We start from the raw sequence: 22,355 nt of genomic DNA, 5'->3' as shown, positions 1-22,355 counted from the left end.
TTGTTGTATTTGTTTTCTGTGTGTTGTTTGGCATTGCCAGCAAATTTGCAGTAATTTCACTTTTGCACAGATAGGAATTTTCCAGGGGGCTTCGGTTTGGGTACTATCTTCGCCTTCATTATGTGGCCAGTTTCGCTTCGGTTTCCTTGAGCCGTGTTCTCGTGTCCTGGCTTCTGTTCCACGTCCTCTTATTTGTCCTTGTTGGCTGCTTGTTTCGGGCTCCTTGTTAGCTTTCGGCACAAATTGCAGTAAAAATATATTTTACAATTTGCCTGGGCCCGCAGCGCGATTTCTGCGGCCCCTCAACGCCTCTTTACGCTGCTTTCCTATTTGCTGATTTGCTTTTATTATGCCCACGCTCTTGCTCTTTTGTACAGGGAAAATAAAAGTTTTTCAAGTTTAAAAAAAACTAGTCTAGCTTTAAGATTCTTTAAATACTTCAGTTGACAAACTTAAAGACTGCTTAAAACCACAACTAATTTAAGATCCGGGCCGAGCTTGTCCGACTTTTAAGTATTAATCAAAGCATTTTCCCCAGTGCATCCATAAAATGTATATGGCCTTATAGCCGTGCTGGCTTGTGGCCATTTTATTTGGCAACCAGGGAGCGGATTGAAACGGAACGGAATGAAACGGAAGCGCAACGACACGGAATGAAACGGACGGAGGGTTGCACTTTCCGCGGAAGAAGAGGAAGCCGACGGAGAAGAAGAAGATGGAGCTCCGTGCGGCACAGTTGGCACTTAAAATTTATGCGTTGCCACATAAAGAAACCAAACCGAACATTAAAAAGCAGGCGGCCAACAGGAAACGGAAGTCGCAGGCACCAGGCAAATAAAAATACAATTGAAATCTGGGGAAGGAGGGGGGTCATGAAAATGAAACATAAACACAAACACCAATAGGCGGAAGGCCATGTGTGTGTGCGAGTATGCATGCCTCAACATGCAACACGCGGCGTTGACATTAAGGATTACGCCAGGACACGGGCCATAGCGATGGACTCACGGCCAGCGATTAATCGCAAGGAAATGTTTAATAAGACAACTCTTTAAATAGTAATGGTCTTTCCTGACAGATAGTTAATGTCGTATATGAATATTCATAACGGCTTTTTCATATGCATAAACCCCTTTAAGGGAATATCGGACTGCGACCAAGCTCGGACTCAACGGTTCCATTCGCCTGGCATTTGTTTAAATTGCCAAGAACTTGATTTTAATTAAGTTGCTAGCCCAGTCAGTCACATGCATAAATCGCATTATCCAGGTCGGGCGGGCGGAAGGGTGGTGTGAAACATTTAATTAACTTAACAAATGGCTGCCAACTGCTGCTGCCGGGATAAACTGTACTTCTCGGTCGGCGGAAGGATAACCGTTAATGCCGCAGAAGGACGATGGCTGCGGGGATTCCCCTCCGTGTTTCACTTTACGACCCCGCACACACACACACAGACATATATATCTGCCCATATAGCCATTAAGGACATCAGCTTTATGGACAGCATTTAACATCCCTCAAAGCCAGCCATTCCCGCAATTATCATCCTCGTTGCTAGGTCGCATTTCGATGTCCATTACTCACTGGACTAGCGAAAACATCGATAGAGGGAATCGATAGTGGTTAAACCTTAGCCGGAATTTAAGTACTTTTGTTTCACTTTAAACTTAAATTAAGGAACTAAATTAAATATCTAAAAATATTAATATTTATCGATAGTTAAATCGATTACTCACCTATAGCCGGAACTCAACTGCACGTCGCCGATGGCCACGTTATCAAATTGAGCGGGATTCGCTGTCCAGCGGGTCCAGAAAAACGAGAAGTCGTCCGCCTCGTACTTGTCGTTAAACCGGCACTTGAGGGTTAAGTCGGCGTTTTCGCGTGTGTCAATCGATTCATCGGCTAGAATCATGGAGCTCAGCGCTACGAGAGCTGTAAAGATATTAGGGAACATAAAGTATTTAGTATGGGGGTTATACATAATCCGAAGGCAACTTAAAAGAATATTCTAAAGTAATAATCTGGCTACCCCTACGCAAGCTGACAACTTTTGATGGTGACCCCAAAAATAATTGTGTTTCCACTCCCATAAATAATTGAAATTCTTGACCACCACACAAACCAAATTTATAACATTTTCATAAGGCTTAAACCGAAAAGAATCATAACTTTTCACTCACATCCCAGGCCAAGCCCCGAAAACCGACGACATAAGAACCTTTTCAGTGTTCATGAAATTTTCATCAGCCGTTGCTCTTTCTTCCCCGAAACAAAAGCGAAAATCGGTTTAAAATAAAGGAGCCCGTAAGAAAAACAAAGGACAACAAGAACAATTTTTGTTTAATTCTTAATAATGCATTATACCTCAACAGCTCAACTCGAAACTTGTCAACAGAACGGAAAAGAGGGAAATAAAAAGGCAAACTCGGATGAAAAGAATGAAAATAATTTCGAGTAACTTTTTCATATGCTTAGACGACAAAGTTCGAGATACATGTCCTACCTTTAAGCGCACCTTGAACACATGCGTATCCCAAGGACTCGCTTCGTCGCCCACTTTTCCTTTCCTTTCTTTTCGGGCGGACTCTTGGCGCATTACTCTTACTTTGGTGCGTAAATTTCGAGTGGAATTTATAGCCGCTTTATATTTGGCATCAAATATGCATGAGTCGGCGTTTAAGCCACTCCAAAAGAAAAAAAAAGTGCGCAAAAAGAGTGTTTGAGAGGCAATAAATTTGTGTATTTGAGCTGCAGCTCCAGACTGTTTTTAGTCTGTGCTAAATTTAAAGATTGTTTCGGTCTGTTTCCCGGCATTTGCATTAGGGCCAATAGTCGTTAAAATCCCAAAGTTATGCAGCCCATGAAAATCGCATTAAAATTAATTTGGCACTCGGCTAAAGGCCCTAAATATCCGTATCTAATCCGATGGATAATAGCATCACACGTCAAGGTGGCAACTCTGGCGGCCAAAAGCCTTCACTTCTCATTTTGCGCCCGAGTTTTCTATCTTTTTGGGCCGGGAATTTATGTCAAAAGTTTCGTTTCTTGTTATTTTTCCAAGTCCTGGGCGCTGTGCCCATTTCATTCATTTATTCTGGCCGTCTCTGTCTGCCATTAAAGTTACTTTTGTGGAGCTTTTGGCCTGGTTGTCAACGCATTTCTTTGCTCATTTCACTTGACTGCTTAACGGGAGGAAACCCGGTGACAGGGCTGGGGAGCAGCCCTGGAAAATCAGGGGTACGAAAGAGAGAGAGAGAGTGCTAGCGCTGTCCATTTTCGCAGGATGCGTTTCTAATTAAAAACTTTAGATAGACAGAGAGAGAATGAGAGAAAGAGATTGTGAAAGGGACGAAGAAGTTCAGCTCGCTGCACTTAGGCAAATTGCCAGATGTTGTCCTGTTCCACTGAATTATCCCTCTGAATACCTTGGGTCAACATTTAAGTAGATGTGAAATGCGAATTTTCTTAAGAAATGTTCTTAACTATACAATCGGTTTGAGTGAAGTACTTAGATGAATTTTATATGGTAGATGGTTAGCCATGACAACAACGTATTTTAACCCTATCTGATGAAGACTTGGCCGAAAGAGTTATCTTCTCATTTTGATACTCCGTCTCAGTTTTTCCTGCTCGCCAACCATAGCGAAAATTAAAAGGAAGAAATGACCAGCATTGACCTAGAAGTACTTCATGATGAACACTGAAACCCCTTTTTTGCCGGACATAAACAAACTTGCCAAACTGTACCAAAAACATTCTAACTAAAAAAGAAACATTTACTGGAATTCAACAATCGAAATCTTAAATACATATATATAGCTTCCTCAAGAGTAATCGAAGCCAACTCTTGGATAAAATTAATTAAAAACAAAGCGTCGCCTTTCGATCCTGTCCATGGCTGATTAATCGAAACGCTTAAAGAAGAAACGTCAACGCTTCCTTATATTTTCGATTTCGCCTGTTTTATTGTTGGACATTAAGAATTCACGAAATGTTAAGTGCAATTAATGGGGCGAATGCAAAGACGGCGAAAAGGCAACGGCCAACCGACGGCGGCAACTTGCAACTAATTAAATTATCGTTAAAGAAGGCACACGAAAATGGAGAGCACAGGAAAAGCTGGAAGAAAAATTTCTTATAATTGCTGGAAATTAAAAATAATATGCAAAAGGAGCGACGAGTGCAAAGGCAGCCCAGCGAAAGGCTAAAAATTCAATTTCCGCCCAGGACAGGGTCAAGACTTCACTTTTCCATACCAACTAAGAGCTAATGGAGCCAAAAGGACAGAGGCTACGGAAGCAGCCGAGTTTTCATTTATATACTTTATGTTTTTTATGAGCATTTACACATTAACTCGCAGATTGCGGATATATCTTGGCTCAAAGAGCTAGAGAATCTAGTTTTAGAGGTTCATCAGCAAAGAGATATTAATTCAGATTGCCTTTCTACGTTTTTATTTGTTTAAAGAAACTGTAAAGTAATTTAAAGTTAAAGTTAGGTAAAGGAATATGAAATTTCACAATTCAGTTTTTCGAGCCTAGATGGTCCTTATCTTGTGCAACCTTGCAAAACTCACCCATACAAGATTCTTGTTTGCTGGAAAATAATTGGCGTAGAAAATTATTTAACACAACAGCTTTTCGCATCATCTAGTTAATTTGTATTTTCCTGAATTTTCTGCTGAGCTGAATATTTTCCGAGAATTTCTGCAGTCCAATTCAAAGGAAGCAATTCGATTCCGCCTCAATGGCAAGAGCTGGAAAATTTTCTAGAACATTTGGTCAACGGCCCTTGCAATGGGCATTGTTGTCTCTTCGGGCCGAGAATTCTCAGGCCAACACCTCTTGGTACAGTGGAGCCTCGGTTGCTGCAGCTACAATACGCAATTATGACGTGGGAATTATATTAAAATGGAAACAATGACGAGGCAAAGGGGCCTCCGAAAGGGGCGGGAGGTGGGAAACCCCAAGCTGTGAGCTCTTTTGTGGCTGCCTTTGGGGAAACTCGAGAAGTCAGAGAACGTATAACATATAACTAAGAAAGTACACCGAAAAGAATGGAGTTTGGTTTTCAGAGGTTGCTTTTGTTATCAATCGCAGGGGAAAACCAAAGATTATCCTTCATCATTCTCTAACCTTTAAGTTAGTACCTTTTAAAATGGTCAAATGTGAGTTTCTTTCAGTGTATAACCAGAGCACAAGACCAATTCTACGGTAGTGAATTTTGCCCTTGTTAATTGCATGTTCTGCATATCACTTATGAGTGCACCCACACAGTCACAGCCAGTCAACTTCGCACTTTCACAGACACCTTGCCTCACATGTCAAAACACACAGAAGAAAGAGACGGCAGCATGGCAAGCGAGAGGGACGGCGATATGTTGTATAGAGCTACGAAGACTTTGGGAAAAGTTTGCCATAATTGGATTTTCAGAGTTAATTACCAGCATTGAATTTAGCCATAAAATGTAAGAAATACCTACACACCGCCCGTGCCTTTCCCTAGCTCCGCTGGCCATCTCTTTCACTCACGTGATTACAATGTAAGTTGGCATAGATTTTTGATTTTAATTGGAAACAAAAGTTGGTGAAACATTTTGCCATCTTGTCGGGCTATGTTATAGTTGGAAATTAGATACACAAAGGCGAAATAATATCAAAATATTAGGTTGGGTTTTTCTGGCGACATTTGATATACTTTTGATAATAAAATCGTCGGAATTGAATGAGTAATCAAATGTGAAAATGCAGTTTGAATCCTTTTCTATATAAACTTATTTATAATTTTCCATCTCTCTTTAAACCTAACCCATCGACTGAGTATCTCAAAAGTTTGTAATACCCTGATTGCAACCACAGGGATAAATATACAGAGAGAGAGAGAAAGACAGAGAAAGAGAGGGGGGATGGGTCTGCAAAGTTATGCATAATGTGGACACAGCAAGGAGATGCCGAAGGATGAAGGACCAGGACCAGGACCAACAGAAGCTTAGGAATTATGTCTTATTATTTTGCCTGCAGCCTGTGGACGAGGCGAAGAACAATGGCAAATCACAGAGCCAGGACCGAGAGCAGGACTCCAAAGCTGGCAATCGGGTTGTTGGTTGTTGTCCTGGCACTGCACCAAAGTCGCAATCTCAACGCCTTCTACTTCCTCTGCCCCTCGGCCTCTCCCCCCGAATGGTCTTTAATGTCTCTATGCTTAAGCCAAATGTTGGCCGGTCTAGAGAATCCCTACACTGGCCAAAAGTACCGATAAAGTCTTGGCTTACATAAAGTATGGGACAACCAAGAATCAGAGGTTTTCGTTCTCTGTACTAGAATACTTGGCCTTTCCTTAGATCCTTGCCAACTTGCAGAATCCTTTTGGCCAAAAGCAGAGTCGATAAAAACTGCAAATGCTCCTGCTCCTGGCCCATAAAATGCAACATAATTTTCTTATGACTCACACAGATAGACAAAGAGAAGAAAAAATGGCTGCGAGCAGAAAATCAAACGAAACGATTGCAAGAAGGTGAGAGAGGGTTAAGGTGTTAAGGGGTTAAGGCGGGGGGTGGGTGACTCCGCTACTGTTACAATGAATGTTATCTGTTTTAAACGGCGCTCCCGTTTATCCTGGCTACCAAAAGCAAAAGCAGGGCCCAAATAAAAGCAAAAGCCAAGAGTCTGAGGCAGCAAAAGTCAACGAAACGGAAGAAGATTGCAATTTAAGGGCGGCGGAAAGGGGGGCGTGGGACGTGGCGGTTGGGTTAAGGTGCGGCAAACCGGTTTTTTGTGTGTCTGCAGAGGAATACAGAGAAATATTGATGGCCAAGTTGCAAGCTCCTTGGGCAAGGAACAAAAGTAATAAGAAGAAGCCTCGAGTTGCACAAAATCAGAAATGTTTAAGGGGAGTGGCAGGAGAAACGTGACAATATTTAAGTGGCACACTTAACCCTCTCAAGACCAGGACATATTTAATATCCAAAAAGAGTTATTTTCCATTTGGTTTTGAATATTTTTATAGAATTTAAGAGCTAAGTACTAATCTATATAATATATATAATAAGATAAATCTTTCTGACATGGGACTAAGAAAAAAACTTAATATATTTCCATAAGTTACATAAAGCAAGCCCACAAGAAGTGCACACGAATAAATTAAGACAGCCGTGGGTTAAGGCAGAGAGAAAATCGCGTGCTGCAGCTGTTCCACCGCAAATATCGAAAGGTGGCTGCCGAGAAAGGGGCCAGCCGGGCAGGGGCTAAGACACCGGCAGATGGGGACACCTATACGAGTATCTACGTACCGTTATTTCATTACAACTTTTGCATGACAATGCGGAAAGGTGGGAGAACATAAGAAGCTGCGAACGAGAAACTCTCATCGGAGAAAAAAGGGGCACAAGACTCGCAGCCAAAGTCGAGGAGAAATACAAGTTGTATCTCACCGATATGTCTGTATATATATATATATATATCTGTATATATCGTGTATATATATAAAGGCAACTCTTTTTGCAATGGCAGCGGCATTTATGCGTTTTTATGCAGCGGGCTCCAAATTGCTTTGGCCAAAGTGGAAAAACCAGTTCGAGTTGCAACTTTGGCTGCAAGATACTCACATGAGCCGAGCCGCAAGCCCCTTAACCCCTTAACCCTCGCTCTTAACCCTCTGGTGCGAATGTGTGTGGTTAACATGGCTTAAGAAACTTTTATGCCCCGAAAAAGAAATATAAGCAACAACAGATAAGTTGCAACTTTCGAAAGTTTCCACAAGAACTGAAATGTTTTCGCAGCTCTTTATTCTTGTTGCCTTTTTTCTTGTTTACAAGTGACCTCCTCCTGCTCCTCCTTCTTCTTTTATAGCCCCTTTTTTTGGCATACATTTCGGCAAGAAAAACTCGAATGAAAATGCAATTTTCAAAAGCAAAACAAACACTTGTTGATTTGCAGCGAAAGAGCAAGGGGCTGGGCTTCGCAGCCGAACTGGTGTTGAAATATTAATAAATAAGCCTGGCAACTTTGGCAATTTTCGCCAGCTAGCTCTAGGGTTGCCACCCCCTCTTGACAAACCGCAAAACCAACGGGCCAAAGGCAGCTGAAATTTTTCTTGCTGCCACGAAAAGTTGCACATGCATGGAAAGCACCCCTCCAGCCCCTCTCTTAACCCACTCTCGACCAAATCAAAAGCGGGCCAAGTGCGCCAAACTTTTGCACTCGAAAAAGCCCAGAAGAGAAGCCGAAGAAAGGCGGAAGGGAAAAAAAAGGGAAAAACAGCAAAGGAATACGGGAAAAGTACACCAAGAATTTTCCTTTTTCGCTGTTGACTTTTGGGTCAGAGTTTTCCCCATTTTTCCAACCCGCGCTGCGTATCACTTTATCAACACTGGGGAAAATTCAATTTCACTTGCCCATATGCAGGCGGCCCAGACCCAGGGGGCGTGGCACTTATCATATTCGCGCAAACTTTTGGCATTGCAAAGTTCAACACTTTAGCAGGTGGAGTTTATTAAAAATGCATTTGAAAATGAAGAGAAGAGCTGGGTGGGAAAAGAATCGGCGTGAAAGGGTACAGTTAGAGAAATAGTCAAGGTAGTTTGTGATTTTAAAAGATAATTATGCTGTCGTTTTAGTCTGTCTTAACTATGTAAAAGAGGGGGAAGCAGTCTTGATTAAAAGTCACCTAACCAAAAGTTCGACCCCATCTGATTCTCTGTCTGCACTTCATAAATTGCCCCCAGCTTTGGTGACCACTTTATCACTTGGCACTCCCCAGATAGAGCACACACAAAATGTGAAAAAGAACAGCAGCAGCTGCGAAGAAATAGAACAAGTCGAAGTAGTTTCGGTCGAACTGGAACTGCTGGAAAATACCCCAAGGCAATCTGCAAGATACTCTTGTATCTTTTGTGCTGCCACTGCACTGGGATTGCGGTTGTCCGCTGGTAATGACCAGAGCACGTTTTGTTTTCCGGGGTGGCGGTGGTGCAGGGAGAAGGGCTGAAATATCTGTGGCAATATTTGAACATTTACGCTTCATCGATTGCAGTCCGCACAAATACGGCAGAAAGTATCTGGCAGATAGAAACGGAGGTAGCAAAGTTTGCTAGCCAAACAAATAAACCACCAGAGACCGGCCAGCAAAAACTTTTGTTTACCCAAGTGCAGGCGAACATAGCTGGGTGCATGGAGCTTCCGCCGAGGAGGAAGACGATAAAAAGTCAGGTAAGAAATGGCAGGAAAACCCATTGCTTGACCAACTTCAAGTTGTTGACAATCATGGGGGTTGAGGTTCTTCTCGAAGGGCGGAACGATTTTCTCATTACTGGGAGTCAGCACTTCATTGCCACTGGACACTTCTCCCTAGAGCTAATTAAAATAAATCTTTCTTTTTCCCTTCATTTTTGATTGATTTCTCGAAGACCAGTTAGTGTCTTTCCACTTGTGAAATCAATTTGCAGTTTTACTTACAGCTTCCCTTTCTGCTGGCTTCTTCTTTTTTAAATCAGAAACAAGGCCACTGAACTCTCAAATATCTTCAAAAGTGCACATTCCATATTTAATTTAAAGTGAAAATATTTTTCTAATTTGATCAAACGTTCTTATCTTTTAATTTCCAGCGTACAAACATTGCCCACTGATGTTATCGTTTGCCTAATCATAAGCAAATAAATTAAGCAACCTTCTCTTTGCCAAATATTTTCTTTGTATTTATTATTCCTTTATTTATGCCACACACGCTTTTGATTCAATTAAAAATCAGCCTGGCATGTCATAAATATTTCTAAATGTTTTGCTTCTGCTCAAACGCAAAAAAATCAACGGGCGAGATGAGCGAAAGGAAAACCTGTCTCTGCTCGCACGCAAAAGATTTTCCCTTTCCCCACAAAGGAAGCATCGTTCTAAGCACACAGGAAACAGGAAAGGAAAGAAGAAGCAAAGGCAAGAAAAAAAGTTGAGGAAAAATCACTGGCAATTTGCATAAGATACAATTGAGTGAGTGTCGTTTCTTTATATTTTCCTTCTCCATTTTTTGTCCTTTCCTGCCGCTTCCTCTTTCCCGACTCCCTTGCAACGTCTTCAAGCCAGTGTAATGAATTATCATATTTCATGTGGAAACAAGTGAGGAACAACAGCAGCAACAACAACAACAACCACAGCGAGGACGACGACAATGTTTGTATTCAAATTTGTGCCGCCAAAGTGAAGTTGAGACACAAAGGGAGCCGACTCCGAGGAAATGCCGCAAAGTATGCTATAAAAATATATCCACACAACCGGGAGCAGAAACCCAAGCCGAACCCAAAATCATATTTCATGCGAAATGTACAGCTGCGGTCGACTTTTCATTCAAATTTAAATGAAAGAAAAATGATTTGAAAATATTTTGTAAAATATAGACCAGATTTGGAAATAGTTGTAGGTTGTTTAAAGATCTCAAATAAACAGTTTAATCTTGACTTATAGTCTCTGAATATTATCACAAAAACTATCTTGTCTCACCCACCGGTGTTATCTTGAATAGAATGCCAGATTGAATCTTCAACATTCCTTGCTGATTTGGGTCGGAACAAGGACTTAGCAGCTTTGGCTTTGGAAAAGGAGAGGAGACTTCCCCACCCTCAACAGCTGTTCTACCAGGATAAGGACTCCTCTTGATTCTTTATCCTTTTTGCCCGCTGGCATCCAGAGATCCTGGGAAATGACACTGGGAATATGTCAGCAAAGCCTCGCTCATCCTTTGCATTGTTCCCAGTCCGCAGTACGAGCACCCCCTTCACCGTCTCCTTAAAAACCATGTCCTGTGTCCATTCCATGGCATTCCATTCATTTGTCCTGCGGGTTTCAACTGGAGCTTAGTGCTAAGTTATCCCCTCGTTTCTCTATCTGTATCGCAATTTTTGTTGCCCCCACTTTCCGTGTTTTTGCGTGGTGCAAATTTAATTTTCAGCCAACATGGCTGACACGCCCACACGCCCACCCGCCCACACACACTCCGCCGCCGCCCCTTTGAACTCTCTTTTATTTTATTTTATTTTTGCTGGCCCGCATTTATTTTTATATACATTTTTTTGGGCTAGAGTTTGGTTACTGACCACTCGACAAGCTTTTCCACGCTTGTTACTCATGCAACTTGGTTTCTGGCCACGGCCGCCATTCACCTCGTGTTTTTGATTCCGAGTGCAGACAAAAGAATTGTGGAGCAGCAGCTGGGCCTGGAAAAGCCGGAAAAATCGGAGCGAGGGTGGGGCCGGCAGCTGGGGAAAACCACAGCAGTTCATTTGACCAAGCGCCTTTCGGATTGCTAAATTGCATAACCAAAAACTCCACTTTTGGAGCTGGAATTTTGGGTCAGGAAGTCGTTGGAAAACTGCATTGGTCTTTGGGACTTTTAAACTAAATAAAGCTAAGCAAGGAATGATATTTATATAGAAAATCCTCTTAAGAAAACCGCCAATTAGAGACAAGCTAATAAATAAAAACTAATACGGAATTCCCAAACAATCATAAGCCAAAAAAATGGGGAAGAATGTGAAACAAATAAGGAGAGAAAAGGGAAACCTCTTGGCAAAGCAACTGGGGCAGATTCCTTGGCCCAGAGACTCCTTTTCCCTGAGATTTTCTCCACTGCTCCACTTCTCGGCTCTGCATGCTCGCTTTGGCAATCTTGGCAAGTTGATTATTTTTTAAAGCATATTTCAAAAATCTCCTCCGCTTTCCTCCGTTTTCGTACATTTTTCCCACTGCTCTTTTCGGCATTTCCCTTCCAGTTGCTTTGCGTTTTGCGAGTCTCGGCGCTAAGTTGGCGCTAAATTAAAAACTTTTGCATTACATATATTGCACGAGAGGATCAGAGTCGCAGTCGCAGAAGTGCAGCTAGCGGGAGAGCTCAAGGGAAACGAAGGGAAAACAAGCTCCCATCTCTGCTGCATTTTTCACTCAACAAAAAGTTTGGCTCACTGTTTTTGCCGCTTGTTTTGCTCAACTTTTGCTGCCGTTACTACTGCTGCTTGTAAAACCAATTCCTAGGAAAATGAAAGTAATTTTTCCCATTTAGCATTAAAATATACATATAATAAAAGTCAGAGGGAGTCGGGAACGCAGGAAAAAAGGGCCAGGGAAAGGCAGCTGAAAGAAACTTCAACAGCTGCTGACAGCAACAAAATGTTTGCCATTTAAAATTGCAATGCAATAATACTAAAAATCATCATAAAAACGCAGCAAACTATGCAGAACACAAAGTAGACGAGAAAAATGGTTGAAATGATGGAAAAGCGCACAACAGAGCATGACAGCCGGGCGTATACGCAATATGCAGCGCTTTTCCAACGGAAAAGCTTCCCCGAGAGCATCGAGTAATTAATAGGTGGAACATAACCAAGGGTTCGAAGGTAGCCAACTCGCAAGTAAAGGAGTTGCGCCAAACTTAAATTCAAACTGTTGCTTAGCAAAGTTTCCGGGATACTTGGGAAAGTGCTCTTGAAATATGGTTCAAACTTTGCGATATGTGGGGAAAATTCTAGGAAATTTCATTTTCAAGGCACTAAAATCAGGAATATATGGATTTTAATTTTATGAATACTTTGCATTACAAAAGTTTAAAAGACAAGGAACAAATTTATTTAACTTTTTAGGGCTAAATTTTAAATAAACAAAATACAAAGATATTGGGAAAGTTCTTCAAAAAGTTCCCACGCCTTTTCAGAAAAGCAGAAACTGACTTTTACAACTAGGCATTTATCAAGCCACAACTATCATCGAAAACCACTCGGAAAACATTTACGAGCCCAGCCTAAAACACATATATTGACCCCAAATGGCTCAATAAAGCAACTTTATGGCGTGACATCTTTTCACGCAAATGCTGGCTGGACTATCTCCATTTCCCAGCCATTAGGAGCCGCTTACCTTTCGGATTTCAGATTTTCCTACGCTGACCACTTGTGCGGTCGGCCGGCTATTAATATTATCTCTATGGCACGCCGAACCAAAGTGCCACAATAAATTAAAAACAAAATACCCGGCCGGGAAATTAGAACTCCTCGAAATCGAAAGCCCCGAAAGCGGACCTGGAAAACAAGAACCCAATCCCTCTATCCGGGCCAAATCCCCAATTTTGGTGGAAGTCCCGCTGTTGCGACACTCAATAAACCAGCGATAGACATGCCAGTGGAGGGAGATAGCCATGGGTTCGCAGAGGGAGATGGCCATATGCGGAGCGAGCGAGATGGGGACACCAAAGTGGAGCAAATGCATGACAACATTTTCGGTTGTTGGTGTCGCTCTTTTTTGGCAGCTTTTGCAGCAGCTCTTTCCTCCGACACAAAAACGAAAAACCAAACAAAAAAAAACTACCGGCGACAATAAATTTTCCAACTGTTTTTCCCGTCGTGTTCTTCTTGTTGTTGTGCGTCAAGTGACCCACATTATTTTTGGGTTCTTCGTATTTTTTGGCTTCTTTTTTCCATTTTCATACCAGTATTTGTACGTCCATGCAGTGGGCAGGGATTTGACAAGGGTTAAAGAACAATGACAACAACCGCACAAACAACAAGTCCGAAAAAATATCACGACAAAAATTGTAACAAAAATCAACCAGCACTGCATTCTCCTGGCTTTAACTTATTTCTTTTATTCCAACTTGGCCCCGGGTCAAGCTCAATTTGTTGGCCAGATACTCCTTGGACCTGGTTGGGGAATACACTTTTTATCATTCGGTAGGTGAGAGCTTATCGATGATTGTGTGGGGACTTTTCCTCAACTTTTCCTGGAGTGTTTTCATGAAGCGGAAGATGAAATATGCAGCAAAATGATCTAAAAACAACCACTTTTCTTTGATCTTTATAACATAAGCCCCTTTATCTTAAAAATTATACATCACTGCATTAGAAAACTTGTTCATCCTTCTAAGAGTAAAGCCCCATTTTCACCCCTATTAATTTTTGTCCAGAATTGAATTTGGTTTTCATTTGGCCAGGACCAAATCTGGTCTTAATCCCCATTTACACTGGCCCTGCATATATGAGCTTTCGGCTTTGCGTTTTCCACACTCGCAATCACAATCCAAATGGGGGCTTAAAGTCACCGGATTTTTTTGCATTTTAATAGCCATTTGCGGCACTTAAAAGCCCAAAAGCAAATGGGGAAATGGCAATTGTCGGGTCGGGCTTGTTCTTTTTGCCCTCTCTTCCTGTTGCACTTACTCACGCTCCTCTTGCTGCTGTTTTTTCTCTGCTCTCCAAGTCTTTGGCCCCTTTTGCACCTGTTTAAATAGCCAAGTTAGTTGTGCAGCTAATTAAGTCAAGTTTATGCAAGGAAGGGTCCACAGCTTCCCCTTTTGACCACCGGTGTTCGCACGTTCTCACCTGGTCAAACTCCCCCTCCCTACTCATTTTTCCAGTCCTTTTTTCATCTGGTTGTGGCATCTAATGGTCTTGTTGTTCTCTCTTTCCCGCTGGGTGGAAAACCTCCTTCTGGTTTTTAATGCTGCATTTCCCCTCTGCAGACCCCTACTATTTATCCCCCCTTAATGGACAAATGTCTAATGAGGCTGAGGCAACCAGACCGCATTGACAATGATGGATTTGCTCTGGTTAATCAATACGAAAAGGGGCAAAAAAATGGGGAGAACCCAGCCCTTAACCCCCTGAAACCACTCTTTTTTATGGCTGACATTTTACGATTTTGGTTGGGGAAGGGAAAAAATTAGTTTGCCATCTCCCAACACCTCCCAAAATCTATCCCCTGTTTGGGTTCTAAACTTTAGTTTTCCGTTTTAGGGCAAAACGTAGTACAAGGATTTTAATTGGTTGGCTGCCCTAAAACAAAAACTCAACAATTTCATTTCCGCTTTAAAACTATTTTCTATCTTCAGCCTGAAAGTTAATTTCCGAATTCCCACAGGCTTCAGGCCTTGGACTTCGTTAAGAGTGATTTAAATAAAATATTTATAGAGTCGAGTTGACAGAATGAAGAGGCTTAATCAGCCGGTTCGACAAAGAATTATGTGTGAATCTGGGCTCAAGGAGACTTGGGAAACTTTGTTCATAAATAAATTGAAACGAAATGGAGGCGATACACGCAGGCGTTTAGATTTGCATATTGCTTTGGCCAACATTAATTGAAATTCATTTACATTTAAGCCGGCAATTATGTGGATTTTCCCAAGCAAAACAATTTGTAAATGATGCATAAGATAAAAAGCCAGGGCAGAGGCAAAAAATCTTAGAAAATTTGCATAAATTAAAACAAAGCTGCAGATGAATGACAACTTTATCTTTTCTCCTGAGCCACAAATTATGAAACTTTAATCTGTTTGCCAGTCCGGCAGGGAATCCTAAAAATTCTTGCTCTGAATTAGTCAAGAATCGTTTACGCACTCTGAGCAAATTGTTTGTGGTTATGTAAGACGGCAAAACATATATCTCTTTCTCTCTATTTATAAACATATACAAGATGTAATCCCATAATCGAAGCAATTTATAAACCTGTGTGCGTTTCGATAAATTGCATAAGAGACGGCAGACTCTCCATCTAAATATCCGTTGTAATGCAATCAAAAACTTTGCTAAGCGCATTATGAACAGCCAGACAAGTGGAGAAAAGTGAAGAAAAGTGAGGAAAAGTGCTGGATAAGAGAGGGGCGGACAACGACTGACCATGGAAATCTGCTCATTGTGCATGAAGTTTACACGATTTTCGCTTTACATCTCATTCACTCATTCACCTGCGATTGCCACACATGTTTTCCTCTGCCTCTGCCTCTGCCTCTTCATCTTCCTCCCCTTGCCACTAACCATTTTCTTCATGGCCAGCTGAGCAGCAGGTGGAAAACCGAAAGTGAACTCGGACTCGAACTCACATAATTTGCTCAACAAACTATAATTACCATCTTATTTTCAATGGCCAAATATTTGGCCACTTTCACAAATTATTTGCACTGTTTAATTGGGAGCTTAGACTGGACTTCAGGCCAGGTTTGAACATACACTGAAGCACACACTCTGGGAAGTTTCAAGATTTGCTGGGCAGTTAATGTAATGTAATTATCAGTAATGATGATTGCTTGAACTACTCAAAGTTAGAGTAAACTCTTGATATTAAAATAACTTATCAAAGGGGTGATTAAATTCCTCAAACGATCGAAATTGTCGGCCTTTTAACTATAAAGGCCAATAAACCATATAACGAAACGATTAGCCATCGTTTGACCAGGGGAGAGACCAGTTAAAGTGACAAATGTTTCAAAAATGTCATTCTTGCATAATTTAATTTGTGAAATATTCCAACAATTACTACGCGAAACGGCGAAAGTGTAATTGTGCATGCAAAATTTGTGCGCCCAAAAGTCAATTTAGTGTAAAATTTGAAATGCTTTTTCGCTGTTTTCGCCCGCTGAGAACGGCCTAAAAAAATAGGGTTGAAACATGTGTTCCAAGATAAAAGAAAAAACATTGCGAAATTTATGCATACGACACACGGTTGTGTAATTTATCCAACCGAACTGCCTTCCGCAAAACCGCAAAGAAAACAAGAAGCTGTATCTGAATCAACAATCGAAAGTTCACGGAGAACGCTGAATAAGAGCGGAAATTTTAAATAAACAAAAGTCCCGTGCTCTCGATGAGGAAAATTAGTGTAAACATCGGCTTAAAGTCGGGCACCGGGTTTCTGCGGAGCAACTAGAAAAAGTCGACGTCAAAGTGGAGCGTAATTAAAAAGAGTCGAAAAAAGAAAATAAATACGAGGACCGGGAAACGTGAGGAGCATTTTAGTGCGGGGAAAATGTTGCATCAAATTGAAGGCAGCACGCAGCGAAATGATAAACAACAGGGGAAAAGTGAAGCTCCCAACTCCGAGCTCCAAACTGCAGACTCGACTCCCGAAAAAAGTTGAGACAAAGAGCAAGCCACGTGCCAAAATGTATTGCATACTTTGTGGCGCAGACAACAGCATGTTGCCACGCCCCCGCACGCCCATCACTCATGCACTGGCACATCAAAAGCACTAAGAGAAACGTCATATTGAAAGTTTTAGTATTGGAGAGTATAACCAATTCGTGGTTACTATCCATTTCTTAAGTGCCTTAAAAATAATTTTGGCCTTGAATTTAATTTAAAATATTTACATTTACGATTTACTTTCCCTGCTCATTGGAAATGGTAGAAGGTATATTTTCAGGATTTTTCTCAGTGGCCTGCGGGTTGTGCCAGGGTTGTCATCATCAACAAAGTAATCATGCATCGTCGTCTGGCGTTAAAAGTTTGCCCAGCTGCCTGTTTTTTTCGTGCCGAACGAGCCATCCTGTGTTTTTTATTCCTACTTTCTTCTGCTTTCTTTTCCCTGCACTGCTGCTGTGCAAAATTTTATTATTAAAATGCAAAATTGAAAATGGCAGCAACGTGCTAGAGAAGTATAGAGTGAGTTGTGGCCCATGTAAGTGATGCGTGACAGGAAAGACGGGAGAAGAGGGGAAGCTAGGGAGAGCGGGGGAAAAGGATATCCAAGGCGGTAGGAGGAGGCACTTCAAGCTGCTTTGATATTAAGAAGGAAAAAGCACACTAAGCGTCCTTCCTTTGTTGATTCAATTTAAGTTTCACTCTCAGAGCTGCAAACAAAATTGATTTCGCCCAGCCCGCTTACACTTATAACCTCAATCTCTGCACTCCTCTTTGGTCCAATAAAGTCAAATCAAAGCTTACCTGCAAAGAGAAGAAAGAAAAGGAGAGTGTAAGTAAGTTGTATCTGATATAAAGTGAAATTATTCCCCTTATTCGCCGGAATTTGCATTTAATTAAAAGATTAGAGTCTAATAGATAGGTCCCCGAAAAAGGGAAGCAAAATCGTTGCTTGTCACCTCAAATGGCGAGTGTAAAATTTCATTTAATTACATAAAAATACCCCAGGTGCTTAGTGGTCTCAGAGAGAGAAAGAAGGCTAGAGGATGAACGAAAGAGATGGCTGGCTGGCTGGCAGGTACGAGTGTGTGCGACTTTGTTTGGCCGACATTGAACAGGAAGCTCGGATTTCAAACTCAGATGCAGGCAGAAAACAGCAGAAAATATGTAATGGGACACTACGTGAAAAACGAAGAGCTGGGGAAAAGGAGGAGGACGGGACCAGGAAAACGAGACCAGGGCTATTAATAACATTTACATGTGAGAGACAAACGGGCTACAGGGTAGAAGAAGGGCCAAAGAAATATGAATATGCATCATAATGCAGTGGGAACTCGATAAAGAAGCTCTCAGGCTACACACATAATTTTAGCGGCAGAGAAGGTACTCAGAGAAAAGGGGCTTTAGTCTTAATCACTTGTGATAAAAAATTAAGGCCTTAGTATTCAAGTCTAAAGATTTTTCTCAGTGGATGAAGAACAATAAGAACCTGCCACCTAAGACCGTGGCATGCCGATGGCGAAACCCGAGGGAAAACCCAACAAAAAGAATAGGGAAGACTCAAGACGACTCAAGTGGATGAAAGGAAAAGAGTGGCATCTGCGCACATATTCTCTTGCCCTGCGGTGTCTGTTTGGCGATGACAAAAGTTGATAAACTAGAACAAAGAAATCAACACAACGAGGGAATCCACAACTCAGAGACCAGAAGAACTTGCTAACTGCAACTGCAGCGGCAACGACAAGTGCAAACTGCACTGCTGATGGGCCTGATAAAGACGGCGATCCTATCCGATCCGCAATAAATATTTATATGCAACCCTAGACCGCAAATCATTTCTGATTTTCCCGCACGCCTCTCTCCCGGCAATTAAAAACACAATTTCCGGCAGATAGAGAGGAGAGCAGCACAACGAAAACACAAACACAATCAAGAGAAGAGGAGCCGAAATCAAATTAAAATCAAAATTAAATTTCGAAAAAGGGCAGCACACGTTTTCGAGGAATACGGGAGATTGCGGAAGGTGGAAGGGAAATGTCTGATGGCCTAGGTAAATGTTTGAGAGCCGAAAACGAAATGAGGAATCCCAAACAGAAGCGGCAGTAAAGAACTACAAAGAGGGGCAGATGTTTTCTTTTTCGGGTTTTAAGGCAGCTGCGGGGGGCAGGGGTAGGGGATGGAAATCGTTTGAACAGGTTTTTCGATATCTTGAATTAATTCTGGTAAATTGGACAGAGTTCGTAAAGGTTATATAGGAACTATACATATGTAGAAACTAGTTGGATTATATCGATATCCATGCTTGACTACTCATATCTATCCTTTTAGGAAAATCTTTGAGATTATATATTATCTTATATATACTATTTCAAAGATCTTTTTAACTCACAAGGACTTCCTTCGTCATCTTTTTTGGTCGGATACCGATACTCAGAAAGGGCGTAAAAGCCCCAAAAATAATGCAGGAGGTAAATATTTGGCAAGCAGCTAAAATATAAAAAGTGATGCTGGCGATGACGATGATTATGAAGAGTTCCTGGAAGGGCGTATCCCATGCCGTATCCCCTTCTTCCTGAACCCCTTTCTTGCCCCTTCCGAACCCCTTTTTGTGCCACTTTAAACTCAAGCGAAAAATTCCACAGGCAGATGTTTTGCCGGAGCAGCAGAAAAAAACTTAATTACACTTTAGATTGGCACTTTAAAGCTGAGATTGAAGGCCGAAACGGAGACAAGGAGAAAGATATATAGGAGATCGGTTGAAGGGGAGGGGGAACCACAGTTTAAATATCTTTTAGGGTAGCAGCTGCTGTTGCCTTTTTATGTGCAAAAAAACAGGTAAGAAAGCTGCAACGGAAAATGCAACTGCCTCAGATGTTGTTGCCTTGTTGTTGGTGTTGCTGCTGGGCTGCAATGTTGCTGCCGTGCTGCTTGCCTCGCTGCCTTGCTGCATCATCAACGAATGTTAATAAACGCCGGCGACAACAGCAGCAACAACAATTTATGTTTGTCTCCTTCGCTGGCATTTTTTAACATTTTTTTTGTCCATCGTCTTTTTTTTTCTTGGCTTGAACGTTTTTTAGGTCAACGAAATGCCAACAGATGAGGAAGAAGCAACAAAAGCAGCAGCTGGAGAAGAAGAAGACGATGATGCGAGCAAACATAAATAAAAGAGAGTCGGGGAGGGCGGGGGAAGATGAAGGTGGAGAAGTCGAGGCAGCTGGAAACAGGTAGGTAAAAGAGGAAGAGCCAACAAAAGTCAAGTCATGGACCATATTTGTAGTGCACAGAGGAAAATAAACCTCCGTTAGGTCACCGCAAAGTAGGGATTAAGTCTAAGTACCAAACATTTTCACCTGATATCACCTACAAAATGTAAAATCTAATTTATTTTCTATTTTGAAAATACAAAGTCATTCTCTTTTCTCGCAGTGCACCTGCTGGTATACCTTTGTTGTCTTTTTTGTCTGTTTCTCGTCTATAAATCTCTTGGAGAATAGAACAGAAAGCCAAGAGGCAAAGAGAAACCGAGAAAAGAATGGAAAAAAGAGAGGGGAGAATAATAGAGGAGCGATAAAGTCATTTGCATAGTTCAAAAGCAACAACAACAACCGCAGCGGGGAGACATAGAAGCCAAAGAAGAAGAAGCATCATCTCTCCACACCTACAACAAATAGAAAAGAAATAAAATAAACTAAAAAGGCCCAGAGAGCACGATAACCTTTCGAAAATCAAATTAGAAGTTGAAAAAACGAAGAGGAAACGGGCCAACACAAAAGGCCAACAACAATCAAATTTAATCAAAAACTGGGAAGCCTGAAATTAGGAAAAATAATGAGGAAGCTATGAAAATAGTACTGGAAAGGTAAACGCAAGCTTTCTAGAGGAAGTTCATTTTTGGGAGATGAAAGTTTCAGTATTTCAGTTTGGAATCTCTGTAGATGTTCATTCTAATTTCCCAATTCATTTATCAAAAAAGTTAAAAGTAGAAAATCTTCAATTTAAACCAAGTAAAAGCTAGCAATTTTCCGCTTGGTGCAGCCCATCTTTAAGCCCAGCATTCTCCCGAAAATTCATCCATCGATTAATCCATCATAATCATCTCCTCTAACTTGGCCCCAGGCTCCCGCCTCCCACTCCACTTTTAATAGCCCGTTTCTAATTTGTTTCTCATGTGTGTGGTTTTATATGGTCGGTCTCTCGGCTTGTTCCGTACATCACATGCGAGTTCCTCCATCAAAAGCCATCAGAGAAGACGTCCGAAAGCCGTCACAACACATGGCAACCCATTGCCTCACTCAGCGTTATTATTTCCCCACTTTTTCTTCATTTTTTGTTCATTTTTTGGCTTTGTCTTTTTTATGACGTTTCATCTTACACACTCCAAAAGACAGCCAAAATATGCAAGGGGAGCAGGGGTGTGTATGTGGATATATTTAAAGATGATATTTTATAAATTTCGATGGCACTTCAACACGAGGGGAATTGCCAAACTGGCAAGAGGTTTGGAAGCCACTGAAGAGATGTTCAGCTGTGGTGAAATTCTAGTTGCAGGAATTTAATAAACTCATAATCAGATTAGCATAACACAACGAACTAAATTTAAATAAAAATCAACTAAAATCATGTTTTTCTTATGTCATATTTGTGTTGAAGCTTTTATTGTCTAGGGCATTGAAGTCTTCGTCTTGGCCAAACAAACTTGGGTTTCTGTTATAGAGACAAACTTGGCATTTGTGTTGTTTTGGGGGACGAGTTTTGAGCGATTATGAAACCAGCGCCAGATAATAAGCCAATGTCTCAAAATTTGATATTTACGGCTCACACACACATATGAAATGCAAACCGAAGAGCAGGTGTAGCCGAAATCATCATTAACAAAAGAAGTCGAACGAGGCAGCGTAAAAGCAGCGAAGAGGCAGCGAAATAAAAGCCAAAAGACGCTTAAAGTTAATTAGTCATTTTATGGGCTCTGCGAGATATTTTTGGTCATCGACTGGCTCTAATGGGAATTTTATAGAATTATGTAAATGCAGGCAATTCCGATTCTGACCTGCTGCTGATAGGCATTTGATGGGTCACAGAGACAAAGGCCAAGAAGAGATCCCAGAGTTCCCAGCGCTGGGCTAATGCTAATTGCGCCTTAAAGTCCCCAGAAGAAATGGAAATATAATTCTTAATTTATGGGAGAATTTATTTTGAAGCAGCGACTTGCCCCGGGAATTAGTTACAAATTAGAAAATGATGTGGCTTGTCCTCCGCTGTCTCGTGTCCATCATTTTCCCACAAAAAACCGAGAAAAAAACAACTAGGAATAGCCAAGGAGGATTCTTGAGTGAGAGAAAGACACTTTGTTATGGCACCCAACAAATCCTTGGGCTACCTGGGATTTTCCCCACTTCCATTTTCCCACCTTTTTCTTCCATTTTGAAGCCCGAGGCTTCATCTTGCTGCTTATCCTTGGCTCACCATCCTT

General features: G+C 41.5%; 1 protein-coding gene across 3 annotated transcripts in view; it reads right to left on the bottom strand.

Moving 5' to 3' along the window:
- Positions 1-22,355, bottom strand: part of LOC108110657 (hemicentin-1) — an 80,613-nt gene that overhangs the window by 38,659 nt on the left and 19,599 nt on the right. For all 3 annotated transcript variants that reach the window (XM_017219770.2, XM_017219771.2, XM_017219769.2), the window contains one exon: positions 1,737-1,935. In XM_017219770.2, the coding sequence (XP_017075259.1) occupies positions 1,737-1,935 (199 nt within the window). The remainder of the gene's footprint in view (positions 1-1,736; positions 1,936-22,355) is intronic.

The sequence above is a fragment of the Drosophila eugracilis genome, unplaced genomic scaffold, assembly GCF_018153835.1.
Source record: "Drosophila eugracilis isolate 14026-0451.02 unplaced genomic scaffold, ASM1815383v1 contig_2152, whole genome shotgun sequence".
NCBI lineage: Eukaryota > Metazoa > Arthropoda > Insecta > Diptera > Drosophilidae > Drosophila > Drosophila eugracilis.
The sequence above is the reverse complement of the archived record's forward strand: the minus strand, read 5'-3'. Positions and strand labels throughout refer to the sequence as shown.